At 57.9% G+C, this 19695-nt stretch overlaps 1 protein-coding gene across 1 annotated transcript; it reads left to right on the top strand.

Annotated features, from left to right (window-relative positions):
- Nucleotides 1-3075: 3075 nt before the first annotated feature.
- On the top strand, nt 3076-18750 carry VEGFA (vascular endothelial growth factor A; the record flags this gene model as incomplete). The annotated part of the gene is made up of 8 exons (XM_082414705.1): nt 3076-3744; nt 6775-6823; nt 10017-10213; nt 11027-11103; nt 11478-11507; nt 13354-13425; nt 14546-14677; nt 16809-18750. Coding segments are annotated over 8 exons (1248 nt in total), but the record flags the coding sequence as incomplete, so codon positions are not given.
- Between the last annotated feature and the right edge of the window lie 945 nt (nt 18751-19695).

Raw genomic sequence — 19695 nt, 5'->3', positions numbered from 1 at the left:
AAGTCCATGGAAGGAGAAGATGCTATAGAGATGTGATGTGGTCTTATTGCTGTTGACTTGTGTTCTTGTTCTGTGTGTTTCTGGCCCCCGTTTTTGAAGACCCGGGAGCGTGGGGCTCTCAGTTTGATGATAACCCATGGGGTTGGATCCATGACAGTGTATTATCGTGAAAGCTGGTGACATCACATTGGGGGATGGGACCCAGAGTCAACCCCCCACCCCCAAGTCACCACCAGGTTGTGGCTCTGAAATGAAGGGTGGAGATGGGAGACCCCTCCTCACCCTAGTGAAGGGTGCTCAGAACCCTTGAGGCAAGGCTGCAATTCTGCTGCCTCATTCCCCTGGTTTCCTGAGCAGAGCTCACAGAGGTTGCTGTAACACACTTTGCTGAATGGGGAATGGTTGGCTCAGGTGGGGGAGAGACTTGTGGCTTTTAAGTGACAACTGATGGCCATCCCTCCTTGGAACCCCTCCGTCTTCCTCCCAACTTCAGGGTCCTTTATGAAGACCTCTTCAGGCCTCTCCGGGGGCCAAGGAAGGCTGGGATGAGAAGGGATGCAGAGGAGGGGGCCAGAGTGACCCCCGGTGGTGAAGCAGGGAGCCTCTGTCCTGGGCTCTGCCGGCCCCAGGGTAGGGATAAGGCAGGGGATCCCTGCCAAGGTGCCCACATCTTATGTTCTGGGGGTGCTAGACGAGGACCAGGTTGAGCAAGGAGGAAGTCTAGTGGCTTCGCTTCCATGTCCCACGTGGCATCTTGGAGGGTGGAGCCTTGGTGAGGAGGCCTGCCTGGGAGGTGGAGACTAACTGTAAAAAGACCTTGTCCCTGTTGCTGGGGAGCCTGCCAGGTGGTGGAGACAGGACTGGAGGCATGAACGATGGAGAGGGTGTGATAGGGTGGCGGCTGAGCCAGCCCCTCTGCTCGTAAGGGCCTCAGGACACCACTCCCGTGGAACTGGGGTACTAAAGGGGTAACCTACCACCCCCACCAAACCACAGCGCCATGAGCTGAGGAGTTGCTGTGTTCTGTCCTCAGCCTAGCTCCCATTCTCAGCCCAGGCCTTCGCAGAGGCTGCATCAGCCCCAGGCCAGGCCCTGGCCAGATCTGGATGAATAATAAGACCGGTTAGTCCCTCTCTTCCCACAGGTATCACCCCCCCCTCCCTTGTTCCCTGGGGGAGCCTGGGAGCTGCTGGGTCAAAGCCCAACCAGGAGTTTTTCCAGGCTGGTTCCTGTATGCAAGGGTGAGTTGGGGGGCCTTGGGGAGCACTTAGGGAAGACATGAGGAGTTGGGGGAGAGGGAGGCTTTGAAGGAACAGGGGTGACTGAGGTAAAGGGAGAAGAGACTGCCAGCTGCGAGAAGTAGGCAAGGGATCCTGGAGGTCTGGGGGCTGCCGAGGAGAACTCCCCAATTCCATTCAGAAGATGAGCTGTGAGCCTGGACTCTGGGGCTGATAGAAGCCTTGGCCTCCGGCCTGGTGGGAGCTCTGGGCAGCTGGCCTACAGACGTTCCTTAGTGCTGGTGAGTAGGTTTGAATCATCACTCAGGCCCTGGCCTCCATCCGCCCCCACCAGCCCCCTGGCCTCAGTTCCCTGGCAGCATCTCGGGGGGGGGGGGGCGGGAAGCAGGAACAAGGGCCTCTGTCTGCCCAGCTGCCTCTCCCTTTGGGCTCTGCCAGACTCCACAGTGCATACGTGGGCTCCAACAGGTCCTCTCCCCTCTGGGCCACTGACTAACCCCAGAACCACACAGCTTCCTGTTCTCAGCCCCACGAACACGGTGCCAAATACTTCTCCCCAGGGGAGACTCCCTGAACACTTCCCAAAGGACCCTAGTCACCCCAGCCCGTTGGCTGCAGCAGGCCAGATGAGGGCTCCAGAAGGGCACAGTGTCCAGATGGATACATCATGCCCTCTGTGCCCAGCACTGGGCTCTGTGCACATGGGGCCATTTGAGTCCCAAACATGCCACTGTTTGAGTGGTCAGAAATGGGGATATCAGGGGTAATCTCCCTCAACCCTCTTCCTGAGGCCTCTTGAACCGGAGCTGGGGTGTGCAGACGGTAGTCACTAGGGGGCGCTCAGCCACCACAGGGAAGCTGGGTGAACTTGGGAGAGGGAGAGCAGCATCTGCGTGAGAGTGAGGACGCGTGTGAGTGTGTTGGGGGGGTAGCTGAGAGTGTTGGAGCGGGGGAGAAGGCCAGGGGTCACCCCAGGATTCCAGTAGATCTGTGTGTCCCTCTTTCCACCAGTCCCTTTCCGACTCCCCCAAACCCCTGCCCCCTCCAATATTCCCAGCATAGAGGGAATAGCTCTCGAGTCCTGTCCGCACATAACCTCACTTTCCTGTACTCTCCCCCCAAATACCGCGCGGACGTGTGTGTCTCCGGGCAAAGGGGGGCGCACAGGTAATTTTCAGGCTGTGAACCTTGGGGGGGGGGTCGAGGTTTCGCTTCGCTGGTGTGGGTGGGGGCCCAGGCTTCGCTTGGGGTCCCCAGGCGAAGGCAGCGCCAGGGGCCGAAGACGCGCGGAGGGGACGGACTCAAAGAGCCGAGGCTGGGTCTGTTCCCGCCTCTGGGCGTGTCGGGGCGGGGCCAGGCCTTCTTTTTAGTCGGCTCGTAGCGGTGAGGATCGCAGAGGCTTGGGGCAGCCGGGCTGCAAGGAGGCCGCGGCGCGGGGGTCGAGTGGAGCCGGCGGCAGCGGCGCTCGGTCGGGAGACGCATCGGCGAGGCGGACGAACCAGCGGCGTCACCAGCCAGGAGTCTCCGCACTGGAATTTGATATTCATTTATCCAGGGTTTACCCTCCTCCTTTTCTTCTGAAACATTTTTTTTTTAAACCGTATTCTTTCCCCCTTTTAATTTATTTTTGCTTCCCATTCCCCGCTAAATCGGGCCGACCGTTTGGGGAGATTGCTCCTTAACTCCCCCAAATCACTTCGGATTTTGGAAACCAGAAGAGAAGCAAGAGGTAGCAAGAGCTCCAAAGAGAAGTGGAGGAAGATAGAGAGACCGGGTCAGAGAGCGCGCGCTGGCGAGCGAGAAACGAGAGGGACAGGGGCAAAGTGAGTGACCTGATTTTGGGGGTGACCGCCAGAGCGCGGCGCGAGCCCTCCCCCTCGGGATCCCGCGTCGGACCAGCCGCGCTGACGGACAGACAGACACCGCCCCCTGCCCCAGCGCCCACCTCCTCCCCGGCCGGCGGCCGACGGTGGACGCGGCGGCTAGCCGCGGGCAGGAGCCGGAGCCCGCGCCCGGAGGCGGGGTGGAGGGGGTCGGGGCTCGCGGCGTTGCACTGAAACTTTTCGTCCAACTTCTGGGCTGTTCTCGCTCCGGAGGAGCCGTGGTCCGCGCCGGGGCAGCCGAGCCGAGCGGAACCGGGAGAAGTGCTAGCTCGGGCCGGGAGGAGCCGCAGTCCGAGGAGGGGGAGGAGGAAGAAGAGAAGGAAGAGGAGAGGGGGCCGCGGTGGCGACTCGGCTCTCGGAAGCCGGGCTCATGGACGGGTGACGCGGCTGTGTGCACAGACAGTGCTCCAGCCGCGCGCGCGCCTCAGGCCCTGGCCCGGGCCTCGGCTCCGGGAGGAAGAGGCGCCCGCCTGGGCGCCGACGAGAGCGGGCCGCCCCGCAGCCCGAGCCGGAGAGGGAGCGCGAGCCGCGCCGGCCCCAGCCGGGCCTCCGAAACCATGAACTTTCTGCTCTCTTGGGTGCATTGGAGCCTTGCGTTGCTGCTCTACCTCCACCATGCCAAGGTAAGCCGCCGTGCCCGCCTGGCGCCGCGGGCCGCTGCGAGCGCCTCTCCCGGCTGGGGACGTGCATGCGAGTGCGCGCGTGGGGGCTCAGTGCCCCACGCGGGTCCTTGGGCACCAGGCGCGCGGCTTCGCCTCTATCTTCATACGTGTAGGGGGAGGGGGCGCGCGCTAGGTGGGAGGGCACCGGGACAGAGACTCACCGCCCACGCGGGCCCTGCCCACCCACCAGAGTTACCGCACGTAGGATCTGGGCCGACCAGCGGAGGGCGGGAGCCGGAGGAGGCAGCTGAGGGGGCTGGGCTTGCGCTGCCGCTGGCGGCTGAAGTTTGCTCCCGGCCGCTGGTCCCCGACGAACTGGAAGTCCGGGCAGCGGGGGCGGGAGCCGGAGCCCAGCGGGCGGGGGTGGGGGTGGTCGGACCTTGGACCGGGGGAAGGCAGACAGCGTGGAGGAGGCAGGGTGCAGGCGAGAGAGGGGCTTGCTGTCACTGCCGCTCGATCTCTGCGGCCCTCGTCTCGAGTTGGGGAAAAGTTTTGGGGTGGATTGCTGCTGGGACCCCCCCCTCTCCGCCGGGCCACCTGCGCCGCACCACCCCCGCCCATCCCAGCTCGCGTCCCGCTCGGTGCCCGCCCTCCCCCGCCCGGCCGGGCGCGCGCGGCGCGGAGCCGATTACATCAGCCCGGGCCTGGCCGGCCGCGTGTTCCCGGAGCCGCGGCGGCCCGAGCCGGGAACCCGGGGCGGCGAGCGGCGCCCCTCCCCCCGCCTGCCCTCCGCGGGAAGGTGACCTCTCGAGGTAGTCCCATGCAGAGGACCCGGAGAACCACCCCTATTCCCTCCCGCTGTCCCCAGCCCTTAACCCCCTCCTAGGAGGAATTTCCTAACGTCTCTTACCCATTTCCTCTCTGCTCGAAGAGAAGCCCCTGCCACCTCTTTATTTTTTATTCCCCTCTGCTGAGAGACCCATCTAACCTCTCTCCGGCCCCAGAGTCCGGGGAAAGAATGATCGCTGTCAGGAGTCGGGCTGCCTGGGCCCAGCCGGGTGCTTTGTCGAGACTCAACCTAAAGTCCCGACTTGGTGACAGTCTGCTTCCCTCCCCTCCCCCACACTTCCGAGTGAGCTGTGCTTTAGCTTTTATGGGGGTGGCCTAAGGGAGGGTTTAAAGAGGGTCCTCATCCCACTTTACACTTTTTGGAAAAATGGTTTGAAATTTGCTGTGACATGGGCCGTGTGGGACTAGCTCTCCCCGAACCTTTGGAGGGAGCTCCTGCCAGCCTTGCAAACACACTTTGTTCTGGTGAAATGGGCGTTGGAGCGGGAGCAGGTGGTTTTTTCGCAACTCCAAACTTGCCCACCCACCTTGCTTCCCAAAACCACCTAAGGGATCCTTTTCCGCTCTTCCTTTAGCCACAGAATCCCCTTAGAGAGTGGCAGAAGGAAGGAAATGGGCTGGGGTCCCTGCTGCCACCCGGAGTTCCTCAGACCCTGGCACAAAGGCCTTGGCTCCAGGCCTCCAAGGGGGGGGGAGGGGGAGGAGAGGCCGCCTGGCCACAGTGTGACCTTCAGAGGCCCCCAGAGAAGGGCACCTGGCCCCTCCCCGCCCAGAACTGCCCCTCCCAGTGCCCCCTGGACTTGGAGGGGGTATGAAGTTTCTGACCCCTTTGCTCTTTGGGGCCCAGGAGGAGTGGAGGGCATAGGCAGAATGTTGGCAGAGGGAAGCCAGGGGGTGCCATGGGGATGGGTGAGGGGCTGAGGCAGAGACTCCAGGGGGGTCCCTGAGGGAACTGTAGGGGGAGGCTCCAGCTGGGATCCTGGAAACTTATCTGACCTTGGCCCTGGAGGCAAGGCTGGGGGTCTGGGGTGTATTGGTGGGGGGATGTGGGAAGGAGAGAGACAGACAGATAGACAGACTCTCTGCAGAGTCTGCAGTTCTGTGGGCTAGAGTGCAGCTCTGCTGCTCAGGATCTGCCCCAAAAGAGGGGCAGGTGGAGTGGGTAGTTGGTGACAACTGGAGACCCTCTGGAAGGGCTGGGAGAAGCCTTTGCCTGCGGGGTGCTGTCAGGTCCACATGGTTGGGCTAGTTGACCTTCACAGCTTCTGGGGAGGGGAGGAATGATCTGGTGGGGGTGGGGAAGGATGAGAGGCCTCAGGCCTAGGTAGTGCAGGGGGCCCCCTAGGGGTTGGGCAGTGCTAAGGCATAAAAGGCTTCCCTGGTTGCCTTTGAGGAAGGTGCCCAGCAGGTGAGAGGGACTTGGGACCCCCCCCTGCATCTGGGAGGGAGAAGAAACCAGGGAACAAGGTGGGAACCTGAGGCTCGGGGCTTTAGAGATAAATTCATGCTCTAGGGAGATTGGTGCACAGGGAGAAATGGGGCCCTCCCCTCCCCCAGGGTTTCCTCCCCTGTTTTACCCTCTAGGCAACCTGTGGCTTTGCTAAGTATTCCTGAGGATAGAAGAGTTTGGATGGGGGAGGGTGCTTGGTGCCCTTCGGTCCTCTGTACCGCCCCCCCCCCCCCAGCACCAGCGCACCCTGGTATTTGTTATGTCAGCAGGAGAAGGTCACCATGTTGTTTTTCTTGCCCCCAGTCCTTCCTTCCTGCCCCGGTCCAAATTTGTCCTCCTGTTTGACCTTAATACTTACCCGTGGCTTTGGACCAGGGAGTCAGGGGGGCTGAGAGACTTCACTTCTTTTAGCTCAGCAAGGGGCCAGTGAGGGCTGGGAAAGGGAAATGTGGGGGAGGGGCAGGGACCTGGGCAGCACAGCATTCTGGTGTTTTCCTCCTGTGTTTTGAGCCCCCCCCCCCAATATCTGGTCAGTCTTTATCTTCCTTGGCTTCAGAACTGGAGCAGTCCAGGGGTGGTGCTTTGTGCTGTGGAGAGCCCCCGGAGGTGCCCTGCTCCATTCAGAAGCCGCGGAGAAGCCAGAGGCTTCGGGTTGGGAGGGACTTAAGGAGGGAGCAGGGGCGGGGTGGCTGGGTCTGTGCATCCCTGCTTCTCTGCCCATGCCCATTCTTCGTTCTTTGTTTTGTCTTCAGTGGTCCCAGGCTGCACCCATGGCAGAAGGAGAGCAGAAACCTCACGAAGGTAAGTCCCCCCCAACGCCCACCCCTACACATGGATGGGGGGGGTGTCCCTTGATCCCCCAGGGGATGGGTGGAAAGGCCCAGTTCCTTCTCAGGTCTGTTGGGGTTTGGGTAGGGAAGGGGCACAGGAATCTGGGGATCTAGAAAGGAGAAGGTGAGCTCCGGGAGATTAACCCTTCCATTCTGGAGGACTCTGTCTGTACTACTCAGACCATGGCTAGAAATAGGACTTGTGGTCTTTTTCTTCTGCTCTTTCCAGTAAAATTTTATTTGGAGAGGGAGTTGTGAGCACAGAGCAGGAAGACAAATAGTGTTCAAGGATCCCAGATGTCAGGGGAGGTGTCCCTTGTCCCCCCTGCTCCCAGGGGAGGATGGGTACTCCATGTCACTTCCAACCCAGCCAGATTCCACCTGTGGGGTCTGTGTGGCAGAGGCTGTGACCCCTGCTGTCTAGATTGCTGGCTGTGTACGAGCTGGAGGTGCAGAGGGCCCAGGCTCATGGAACTCCCTCCCCCCACTTGGCATTCCTTTGGGGGTAGAGAGAGAAAGCCCTACAGCCTCCCCCTGCCCTCCTGGGGAGTAGGTTTGGGTGCTTGTGAACTTCCCTCTTGGTCCAGCAGAGGGCTGGCTGTAGCTCCCAGGAGCCCCGCCCCTCTGCCCAGCCTGAGTCTGCCTGCCTTTTGTTTGCCGCGGTTTGGAGTACAGATCCTCCCATTTCTCTAGGGATGCCCTGGCTCTCCCCACTATTGAATGTGGCCTCTGCTCCAGCCCCATGTGCCACTCCCCCAGCTCCCCACCTCTGAGAAGGGAAGGCCCTGGGGTCTTCCTCCAGGCGAGTTTCCCTGACCCAAATCCAGTGGCCCGGATGGTGGCCAGGGGCAGTGTTTCTACTCCCCAGGCTGGTGGTGATGCCTGGCCAGTTCTGCCTCCTTCCTCACTCAGGAGCCCTTTCCTTGACCCAGGGCCTGGCTTCCCCGCCTGTGCCACTGACAGGCCTCTGCTCCCAGGGTGCACCCACCCCGCCTCAGCTTCTAGTGGTCTCTCTCTGAGGTCTGGGAGAGGCAAGACAAATGGTCTTTGTTTGCTGGGGTAAAGGTTGTCTTAGAGAAATAAAGAAAACCACAAAGCCTGAAGTTGGAGTGTATGTGTGCCCATGCCTGAGCAAAAGCAGGACAGCTTTCCTTGGAGGTATTGGCTGGGGTGCGAAGGGTGTGGTGAAGTCACCCCCCTCTACCTCCTGTGGGCCTTGAGGATTCCAGGGAGCTTTTCCAAGGAATTCCCACCCTGGATCTTTTTACCGTCAGCTACCAACTCCCATGACCCAGGCCACACTGTTCTGCCGTCCTGTCCTTGTGGCCCTGAAGTCTTGGCCACCTCTATCCCCAGCCACGACGAAGTGTCAGGGCAAGAATTCTTGATTAGTCATCTTCTTCAATATAGACTTGGCTTACAAAAGGACTTCTTCAGATCCCTGGTCTTGTTTATACTCTTTTTGATGACGCTTGATCCTAACCCTTGTAGCGGTGGGGAATTCTGTGCCCATTGTCTGGATGGGGAATCAGAGACCTCAGGCAAGGCCAAGGACTGGCTTGGGAGCCCCCACTGTTTTCCTTCCTGTTTTCACACGTATAGCCTCCCCACTTCCCCTCAGCTCCTCACATTCTCCCTAATCCACTATATATACCCCCCTCCCCAGCACCCAGGCTCATCTTCCTTCACCCCTCTGGAGGGAGGAGTGAGGAGAGGCTCAGCTATGGCCTCTGGGGAGAGGTAGCTGGTAGTATGCCCTCCAGATGTCTTGGTGGGGTTCTAACCTTGTGTCACCTGGGCTGAGAAAAGGACGCTTGTTCTTAGGGCTGGAGATGGAAGGCAAAACCCTACACTTCAACCTCTGTTTCAGTGTCTTTAGAGATCAGCCCATCCCACTTACACAGATGTGCAGAGTCTGAGGCTTAGAGAGGGAGGAACTGTCCCAAGGTCACACCAAGTCCTGGCCAGAGCCCAGGCTTCCTCGCTGGCTGGGTGCTGCTTCTTCCCTTCTATTCAGGGGAATCTCATTTCAGGGACAGGATTGCTCTGTGGTGGTGGTGGAGGGGTGATGGGGAGTGGCAGGCCAGGCCACAGTTTGGAGTAGTCATTCAGAGTCCTGACTTTATTTATTCTCAGGGGCCCTACCTCTGTGGCCCAGAATTACCCCTTCATGCTCCGGTGCACCCCAGGCTCCACGGCCAGCCTGGGAAGTTGTCTTTACCCTGGTCTCCCTCCAGATCAGCTTCTAGAAACGCTCCGTGACTGCAGTGGCGGCACTGTTTTTTCCATGATGCAAGCAGTTTGCCCTCCTGGGTGGGGTTATCGGTGGCTGGCAGGGCCAGCACAGTGTTCCCGCCCATAGCCACCTGCTGTTTCTAGGCAGACCCAACCCCTGTGCCGATGCCCACCACCTCCTCAGCCCGAGTCTGGGGAGGGGGTCTGGCAGGTGGCAAAGTGCCCCCTGATGTTTCCCCTCTGTTTCACAGGATGTTGGCTTGGGAAGGCTTTGATGTCAGAGGTGACTTTAACTCTGTTACTTACTGGCAGTGTGGCCTTGGGGCCGGTTACTCAGCCTCTGTAAGCCTCTAGTTCCCCATTTGTAAAATGGGGGCTCCTACTAGAACCTCAGAGTACCATGGGGGGGAGAATTGTTTGGGGTGACATCTGTGGACTCCTGTACACAGTGCCCAGCACATAAGAAGTGCTCAGTAAGTGGCTGTCGGTTAATGGTATGGCAGTTGCTGTGGGGAGTTGGAGGGAAATGGAGAGCGGGTGTGCCAAGCTGGCTGCTTCTCCTTTCACGGGAAGCTTAGAGACCCCCAACAGGTATACTCATACTCAGACTGTCCTCCGGCGTCAAGGTTGACCTAGGGATTGGCTTGGCTGTCAGGGCGAGGCAAGGGGATCAGATGTGGCAGGCTGACTCCCTTAGAACCTGACAGTGCCATGTGATCTTTGGAATAAAAACAGGCCTTCATCAGTGTTGGTGGTGGAAAGATAGGAAAGGACTTCACCCACAGCCAAGAGACTTAAGTTAGACTTTCAGAAAGACTATAGTGGGTACCTCTCACAGAAAGGAGCGGCCTTACAGAGCTGGGTGGAGAGAAGGGCCGGCCACCTCTTACGTGACCTGCTGGGCTCATGTGTCACCCCCTGCCATGCAGTGGTGAAGTTCATGGACGTCTACCAGCGCAGCTACTGCCGTCCAATTGAGACCCTGGTGGACATCTTCCAGGAGTACCCTGATGAGATCGAGTACATCTTCAAGCCGTCCTGTGTGCCCCTGATGCGGTGTGGGGGCTGCTGCAATGATGAGGGTCTGGAGTGTGTGCCCACCGAAGAGTTCAACATCACCATGCAGGTGGGCACCTGCGGGGAGCGGGGGAGGGGCTGCGGGGGGGGCATTAGGCTTTGCCAACCGGTGGTCCCCGGCCCTCTCCTGGGCAGCTCTCGAAGGGAGGAGCCAGGCTTGCCTTGCCCAGCTCTCGCCCCTGAGTCAGTCAAGGGGAGATGCGGAGGTCTTACCCTCTTTGGAGAAAAAGATGCTTGCATTTCTCAGCCCAGGTCTCCAGCAAGCCCCGACCACCTCCTCCTCCTCCCTGACCTCTGTCCCCTGAGCTCAGGAGGGGGCTGACACCTATGACAGGAGCCCCTCCCTTCCTGTCTAGGAGGGAGAGAGCCCTCCCTCCCTGGGGGCTCTGTTTGGGAAGCTGGATGAGCCTGGTCTGTGGAGAGTTTAAAAAGCCAGTCGTTTGGTACTGCCTGGTGATGGGGCACATCTCAGCCTGGATGGGGCTGGAGGGAACTCTGAGACCCCAGGGAGGAGTGGGTGGCTCTTGGGTAGCTACTGGAGGTAGGGTGAGGCCTGGAGGGGATCAGAGGAGGGGAGGGATGGGGAGTGGCAAGAACCCAGGACCCAAATTCCCAGCCTGGCCAACCCTGCAGCCATGTCTGCCCTCAAGAGAAACAGGGGGTCCTCGAGGTCAGCAGGGCGGAGGGAGTTGGGGTGGGCCTGAGGCTCTTTCTGGTAGAGCCCTTGGTCCCCCTGTACTTCCACCACCCTTCCCTGCTCTGTAGAACCCCTGGGTGCTGAGTGGCAGGAGCCATGGGGTCTCCCACCTGGGTATGGCTGGCTGGGTCACTAACCGCTGTGATCTGCTTCCTTTCCCTCCAGATTATGCGGATCAAACCTCACCAAGGCCAGCACATAGGAGAGATGAGCTTCCTACAGCACAACAAATGTGAATGCAGGTAAGGATGGAGTCACGGAGTCATTCGTTCAGTGAATGGCTGCTGAACGAATTCAGGGGGCCCACTCCGGGCCAGGGTTAAGTACGTTCCACTTGTTAGCCCATTTCCACCTTCCAGCTGTGTAACTGTGGGCATTTCGATATTACTTCAATGTGCCTCGGTTTCCACATCTGTAAAATGGGCACAATAATAGTATGTACTGCCTAGCGTTGTTATAAGGATTAAATGAGTTATTATATGTCAAGAGATTAAAACTGTACTGATGTATCATAATTACTATGTTAAGTTTTTATTATTATTATTATTGTTCTTGTTACCATCACCATCTGAACTCCTCTCTGTTTTGTTCTTTTCTCTTTCTCTACCCACTGCAGACCAAAGAAAGATAGAGCAAGGCAAGAAAAGTAAGTGGCCATGACTTTTGCTCTTCTCCCTCTACTTGGCTGGTTGTCTTGGTTTGGGGCTCTTGGCTTCCTCTCTCAGGGGGGTCTGATGGCTTCACTGGGTCTGAGAGTTGGTTTCATGGGGACTTGTGGTGGCAGCAATGGGATGGAGCAAACTCTAGGATTATGGCTCTAGAACAACTGACAAAACCCAGCCTGGTGCCTGGAACTTCCTTTGGAAGAGACGATGCATCTCCGGGCCATTCCCGGCCAGGACTTGCGGTGTTGGTGTGTCGGGGGCCGTCGTGGATGCTGGCTCCCGGGCCTGCTCTAGCCTCCTGTCACCCATGGCAGGGAGAGGGAGTGGGTGGCAGAGAGGCCAGCTTTTGTGTGTTAGAGGAAATGGCCTCTTTTGGTGGCTGCAGTGGTGGTGCGGTTGGATTTGGGGCCAGCTGGGGTGTTTTCTTGGTGCATGCCCTCCTGCAGGAGTGAGGCAGGCCAGAGACGCTCAGCCCCCTTGGCCAGGGAGAAAGAGGTGAATGTTGGCCATTTCCTGAGGCTTTCAGTTGCTCAGTGTGGAGGGTCAGGTCAGGATAGAGCAGGGGGTGAGGTCTGGCAGCGGTGATCCTTCAAGACAGGGCGAGCGGCTGGCACGGGAGAGAGCCTGCAGGGGAAGAGACTGAGAGAGAGCACCTCTGCCCTTCCCCCACCCATCATCCTGTCTGCCCCCAATGCTCTGGTGACATTGAAGCCCCCTAGGCCTCAACCCCTTGCCTCTTCCCTAAGTCCCCAACTTCAGGATTGCTGAGCAGTGACTGGGGACAGGAGGCTCAGAGGGAGAGAGAGTGTGTCTGTGCCCGTGTGAGTGAAGACCTTCCTTCCTCCAGAACTTTCTCCCGAGAGGGAACAGACTTGCCCCTCTCCTCCATCCCTTCCCCTTCATTTCTCCCATGTGGCAGCCATCCTGAGGGGCATTCTCTGGGGCTGGGCAGGTGTGGAGAGGGCTGGTTCCCTTGAGGGGGACAGGCTTCAGCTTGCCGCCCTTGCCTGTTCCCCAAACGCCTGCCTTGCCCACAGGGAGAGTGGGGTTTCGCCTGGGCTCCGAAGGGAGTCCGGTGAGATGGTGTAGCAGGGTTTGACAGGCTGGGGAGAGGACGCTTCGCCAAGTGCCGCCCAGGCCCCCCTCCCCACGCCTCCCTAACTCCCACCCCACCCTGCCGCCTGCCTGGGGCCCCGCCTCTCAGCCCAGGTTATGGCTGGGCTGGCTGGCGCCTTTCATGTGCCACCCTTGGTTTTGCGCCAGCTCCCAAGATAGCTGCTCCCCTACACTGGGATTCACAGAGGCAGGGCCTCTGGAGGGACCCCTCGCCCTGGTACTTGGAAATGAAGGCAGAAGGTGCCTGGAGTACAGCCTGCACCCCCTTCTCTCGCCCCCCATCGAGTCAGGTCTCTGACCTTCTCCCCAGACTCTGGCCTACCTCTTACGGCCCCTGACCTTCAGGGTCAGACTTGTTCAGGGATGCTGGACAGAGAGCCTGCCCTCTAGGCTTTGCCCCCTGCCTGGGAGCAGGAGACACCATGAGCGTGGAGGCCTGTGGGTCCGGTGCCCTCCACCCAGCCTCTGATCCCCACCCCCTACACAGCCTTGCTAGGAGCTGGGTTTGCCTCCCCACCCCCCACAGGGTAAAGTGAAAAGAAGGCGCCATTGAGTGCCTGCCGCCCCGGCCCATCCCGCGTGCGTGCACGTGTGCAAGCTCTTCCTCGTGCCTCGGAGCGTGTCCTGTGTCCTGCCCTCCTCACTGCTTCCTTTCCTCTCCCCTACCCCCTTGGCTTTCTCTCTGTCTGTCTCTGTTTTTTTATTTTCCAGAAAATCAGTTCGAGGAAAGGGAAAGGGGCAAAAAAGAAAGCGCAAGAAATCCCGGTATAAATCCTGGAGCGCGTACGTGGTGCCACCGCTGTCTCGTTTCCCGGAGCCTCCCCAGCCCCCAATCAAACTCCCGCCTGCAGGACCCTGGAACCCTGCCTCCCTCCTGCTCCCCTTCCCTGGCTCCCGTCCTCCATCTTCCCTAGTGTCTCTCTCTCACTCTCACTCCACTAATTGGCACCGATGGGTAGATGTGGTGGCGGCATTGCTGGTCCAGGGTTGGGGGTGGGCGGGTGGGCAGAGTGGGCCTGGAGGATTCAGGGAGGGGCCTCTGGCTTGGCTGGGCACCGCCTTTCCCTCACCCACTGGGCACTGGTGGCGGGCCCATGTTGGCACGGGTGCCGGGCGCTGATGCCTGCTCACCCAACTGGTTTCCACTGCTCTAGGCTTCCGCACTTCTCTGGAAGCTGGGGGGCGGGGGTGGGGAGGACAGACGTGGCGTGAGGAAGGGGCATGGATGAGGTGAGGCAGCTCGTTGTTGGCTGAAGGAGGATGTGGCGTCAAACACCACCGCGGCCCCTCCTTGTGGACTTGGGGCCTCTGGAGGAGAGCCCCCTATTCCAGCCCAACCCATGGCACCCACAGAAGCCTTCCCGTAGGGTGGCCTCTTCCTCTGGGTTTGAGGCTGTTGGGGACCCTTGGGCCACCAGTGGCCTGGCCTGTGGACCCTGCCTCTGGGCCTAGCCTGCCGTCACTCCCTGCTTCAGCCCCCCTCTGGTGGAGGGGCCTGGGCGTGAGCCCTGGCACAGGGAGGAGGTGGCCCCGATTGCCATCCCCAGCAGGTGGAGAGTCAAGGTGTGCTTTTTCGGGGGTGGTAGCCGTTGGTGCCCTGTGGCCCGAGACTTGCACTTGTGCCCGTGGGACAGCGCTGCCCCTTACAGCAGCCCTGTCCTTGCATTCTGCCCGTGTGCGTCCGCCTCTTCCTGCGGGCAGGCTTCCTAGCCAGTGCTGCCTCTTTCCGCCGCTCTCTCTTGTCTTCCGCTGTGGCGTCGGATCCTTCCAGGGCGTGGAAGGGTGTGGGGCCCGTGAGCTGGGTGGGGTGCAGCTGCCGACCTGGTAGGGGGTGTTGCATGGATTTTTTTCTCTCTCTCTGCTGACGCTCTAGCTTAGATGTCTTTCCTTTTGCCTTTTGCAGTCCCTGTGGGCCTTGCTCAGAGCGGAGAAAGCATTTGTTTGTACAAGATCCGCAGACGTGTAAATGTTCCTGCAAAAACACAGACTCGCGTTGCAAGGCGAGGCAGCTTGAGTTAAACGAACGTACTTGCAGGTTGGTTCCCAGAGGGCGAGCAAGTCAGAGAGGGGCTTTGCACAGAGATGGGGAGAGAGAGAGAGAGAGAGAGAGCGCGAGAGCGAGCGAGCACGCACCTGAAAGGGGCCAGCTGCTTGCTCAGCTTCTAGCTGCTTGCCTGGTGACTGCTGCCTTCTCTGCTCGCAGGGCCCCTGTGCTGGGCAGCGGGTGCTGGCTGGCCTGCCAGGGCCAGTTCAGAGCTTGCCCTGGTTGTGTGAGTGGGCAGGCCAGTGTGGCTTCCTGTGGTGGTGTGGACGCAGGCTGAGTGTTGTGTCCTGTGGTCCTGCTAGTAGTGGCTGTTGGTTCTGACGTCGTGATTCCTACCTTTGCTGCTAATAGGGAGGGCCCTTCCCGGCGTGGGGGGACACTGCCTTTACAAAGCGCAAACACTCGGGGGCCTCGCCACCGCCTCTGAGGTCTGCACTGCTGGGTTTCTCATCCCCTCAGTGTCCCTCCTTGGGGACAGGTCTTGAGTTCATCCTCAGACTGGGGTCCTAGAGGGTGTGGGCTCTGCCTGTTGGTTTAGGGCAGATAGGAGATTTAACATCAAGGGACGCTAGATACCTTAATACTCCAGTCATCACGGCGACAACCCCAAACAGCCCACCTGTTTCCAAATGCCCCTAGGATGGGTGGAGGGAGGGAGCCACACCCATTCTCCTAATATTAGGCTGTGAGCTCCTCACACCTGGGCCTAAGTTTTATTCATCTGTGTGACCCCCCCCCCCCCAGGCATCTGTGCCTCTGTCCCTTGTTCACACCTGGGACCAAGGAAGTGTCAAGTGCGTGAGTGAATACATGACTGAGTTCAGGGGTGAGGGCAAGAGCACGGGGCCGTGACAGGTGGCTGGCAATCTTTTGATGCCTCACTTGTGTTTATACCCGTCTGGCCTGTGCTCAAAGGTAGGGAGACCTCTGGGCCAGCGTAAGCTTCACCCAGGAAGGAGAGGCTTTTATGGGGATTCCCGGGCAGGGCCAGGGTGCCCCCAGCTAGTCCAGATGCCTCATTGGTTAACAGGGTCCTTGGAGTGTAGCTCTCTCCCCTGTCTCCCGTGTTCCTGTGGCTTGTGAGTGTCAGGGAGGCTGGGGATCAGCCCTGGGGGTGTTACTGTGGGTTCTGTCTGTCTTGGCGGTACGTGAAGGCAGGAAGTGTACACTAGTGCTGGGGTGGGGGCTCTGCCTCACCCCAGGGCTGGTTGAGGGGTCTCCACATCTCCCAGGGGCCTCAGAGAAGATAAGGGATTTGCCATTTTAGGGTTACCACGGTGATCATTCTGCAGAGATGGGATGGGGGATGTCTGCAGTGACCTGGGAGCTAACTGAAGTTACCCGAACCCATCCTCTCACCTGGCTGTATGGGGGAATTTCAGTCCTCAAATAGGAGGCTTAGGATCCCCATTCCTAGGCTCTCAGAAGGGCAGGGCCTGCTCTGACCTCTCTTCAAGTGGGGAGGGTAAAAGGCAAGCAACCGAGGTGCAGGGGCATGATGGGAAAGTTCTAGGAGTCCCCTCTGCCTCCCCCACCCTAAGTTAAATAGCATATCGGAAAGGAAAGGCAGCCTGGTACCTGGGGCCTGCAGCTGAAGCCCGGACGGTGGGCATGGCGAGGGGAGGTGTGTCCCTCACCTTCCCAGGGCCCCAAGCCCTGCAGGCTCCGCCTCTCTTGGGAGCCTCACTTCCCCAGCTTCCTGGCCTGCTTGGCCTCTGCACAGGCCCTATCCTTTGCTCTCCCAACTCGCTCCCCCAAACCAGCACCATAGGGACTGCACTGAAACATCTCCTTCTGCAGGGACGCTTTGCTGATTAACTTGGTCCAACTTTGCTCACCTATCAGCTCTTAAATGTCAAGTAGGGACTGTTCTTTGGGACGTGTTCATTTGTCGCTTGTGATGAGATGTCATTCTGTCTTTGTCTTGTCTCAACTAGACTGTAAACTCCAGAGGGCAGACTGGGAGCCCCGGACGTAGCTGCCACTCTCCCAGGGGCAGGACCGCGCTTTCTCTGTCCTCTCCCCTGCTGGCCTCGGGCTGCAGGAAGGGGAGGCTGCAGCCTCCCCACCAGGGCTCCTCCCCTGGCCCTAACCCCCAGCCTCTGTTTCCCGTTCTCTGCAGATGTGACAAGCCAAGGCGGTGAGCCGGGTGGGAGGAAGGAGCCTCCCTCAGGGTTTCGGGAACGAGACGTCTCACCAGGAAAGACTGACACAGAATGACCCATAGCCGCTGCCCCTGCACCACCACCACCATCAACAGAACAGTCCTGAATCCAGAAACCTGACATGAAGGAAGAGGAGGCTGTGCGCAGAGCACTTTGGGTCCGGAGCGCAAGACTCCGGCAGAAGCATTCCCGGGCGGGTGACCCAGCACGGTCCCTCTTGGAATTGGATCGCCATTTTATTTCTCTTGCTGCTAAATCACCGAGCCCGGAAGATTAGAGAGTTTTATTTCTGGGATTCCTGTAGACACACCCACCCACATACATACGTTTATATATATATATAAAATATATAAAAATAAATATATATATTTTATATATATATATAAAATATATATATTCTTTTTTTTAAATTAACATTGCTAATGTTATTGGTGTCTTCACTGGATGTATTTGACTGCTGTGGACTTGAGTTGGGAGGAGAATGTCCCCACCCAGATCCTGACAGGGAAGAGGATGGAAGGAGAGACTCTGGCATCATCTTTTTATCCCTCTTAGGGAAGCCGGGGTCCCCTCCCCTGCCTGGGAACGCGCAAGGCCAGGGCACGGGGGCAAATTTGGCCTGCTTTTGGAAACACCGACAAACCCAGCCCTGGCCCCGAGCCTCTATCCCGAGTCAAACGGACAGAAAGACAGGCAACAGGTACAGGGCATGAGGACGCTGGCTCTGACCAGGAGTTTGGGGGAGCCTCGGGACACTGCTGTGCTTTGGAGAACCCCTCCACGTGCTGCACGGGCATCTTGCCCCCAGGGGCACTGCCTGGAAGATTCAGGAGTCTGGGCAGCCTTCACCTTCTCTCACCCGCTTCCGAGATGCCCAGGAGGCCACTGACATGCCTTGGCAAAGAGAAGAGAGACGTTGGTGGAGGAAGGGCTGCCCAGTGACAGCTCGTCCTCCGAGGGAAGGGCCTCCTGCCTTGGCCCTCTCCCAGCTTTGCTTCCCGGGCGCAGCCCAGGAGGGCCCAATGTCCTCAGACCATTGAAACCACTAGTTCTGTCCCCCCAGGAGACCTGGCTGTGTGTGTGTGAGTGGTTAACCCACCTCCATCCCCCAACCCGACCCTTCCTGCGGCATAGAGAGACAGGGCAGGGTCCCCGTGCCCACCCTGGAGGCAGAGAAAAGAGAAGTGTTTTATATATGGTACTTATTTAATATGCCCTTTTAATTAGAAATTAAAACAGTTAATTTAATTAAAGAGTAGGGTTTTTTTCAGTATTCTTGGTTAATATTTAATTTCAACTATTTATGAGATCTATCTCTTGCTGTCTCGCTCTCTCTTATTTGTACTGGTCTTTGTGTATAAAATTCCTGTTTCCAATCTCTCTTGCTCTGATCGGTGACAGTCACTAGCTTGTCCTGAACAGATATTTAATTTTGCTAACACTCAGCTCTGCCCTCCCCTTTCCCTTGGCTCCCCACCACACATTCCTTTGAAATAAGGTTTCAATATACATCTACATACTATATATATATTTGGCAACTTGTGTTTGTGTGTATATATATATATATATATATATATATATGTTTATGTATATATGATTCTGATAGACATTGCTATTCTGTTTTTTATATGTAAAAACAAAACAAGAAAAAATAGAGAATTCTACATACTAAATCTCTCTCCTTTTTTAATTTTAATATTTGTTATCATTTATTTATTGGTGCTACTGTTTATCCGTAATAATTGTGGGGGAAAAAGATATTAACATCACATCTTTGTCTCTAGTGCAGTTTTTCGAGATATTCCGTAGTACATATTTATTTTTAAACAACAACAAAGAAATACAGATATATCTTAAAAAAAAGCATTTTGTATTAAAGAATTTAATTCTGATCTCAAAGCTCCTCCTGGTTTCTCCTTCTCCATTGAATCTTTGTTCCAGACTTCCTCCTGCCCCCTTTCCCTCCTCCCATGGGAAACATGGCATTTGCCTGAGGTCTGGGAAAGGGGTTCCAGGTGTGTAGGATATGGGGTGACCCACCTCATTGTGCTGGGGGCCAGAGTCTTTCCATTCTGGCTGGGCCCGTCCTGAGGGAGCTCGTTCATCTTCTGCCATCTGTGGAAGTGGGGGAGGGAGAGACAGCTCCTTAGATAGGAGCCAAGGGCCCTGCAATGAGTAGAGCTGCCTTCAGGAGTCATGTGATCCAGGCAATGTCCCTTGTCAGGGAAGGAACTGGCCATGTCTCTGAGCTTGTTTCCCAGAGGACAGGAGGGGGCTGGGTTTGGCTCTGGTGCCTTGGCTACAACAGGCCGGGAATGGGAAGGGGGTGCTTGTGTGGGGCCTGTACCCCCAGGGTGTAAATTAGTTTTACATAGTAGTCCTGGAGTTCCTTGAGCCTCTGGAAGGTGGGCCCACAGTTCCGCTTGCCCCTGAGGGGACTCCCTGCCCTGTCTTGCTGCGTAGGCCCAGCTCTCCTGCAGGCCCGGGGAAGGTGGAAGCTGTCTGGGTCTTTGGCATTTATGAACAGTGCTTCCAAATCCACTTCTCTAGCCTCTTTTGTTCCTTCAAACCATATTTATTGGGCCACCAGCCATCGTGCCGGGGCAAGGGATGCTGTTACGAATAAGACACAATTCCACCCCTCAAGGATCTGGTGAGGGTGGGTGAGGAGACACAGAACTATAAATCCACAAATAGAAAAATACATAAATTATGATGGGGGCATTTGACCCAGCTTGGGAGTGGGGATGGACTGGGGGTGGTGGAGTCTGGGAGGTCTGATCATTATATTACCTTTAGGCTGCCCCTTAAAGAGTGCGAAGGAGAAGACAGAACATGGAGGGG

This window comes from Balaenoptera physalus (assembly GCF_965194825.1).
Source record: "Balaenoptera physalus genome assembly, chromosome: 11".
Lineage (NCBI taxonomy): Eukaryota > Metazoa > Chordata > Mammalia > Artiodactyla > Balaenopteridae > Balaenoptera > Balaenoptera physalus.
This window is presented reverse-complemented; position numbering and strand designations above follow the sequence as displayed.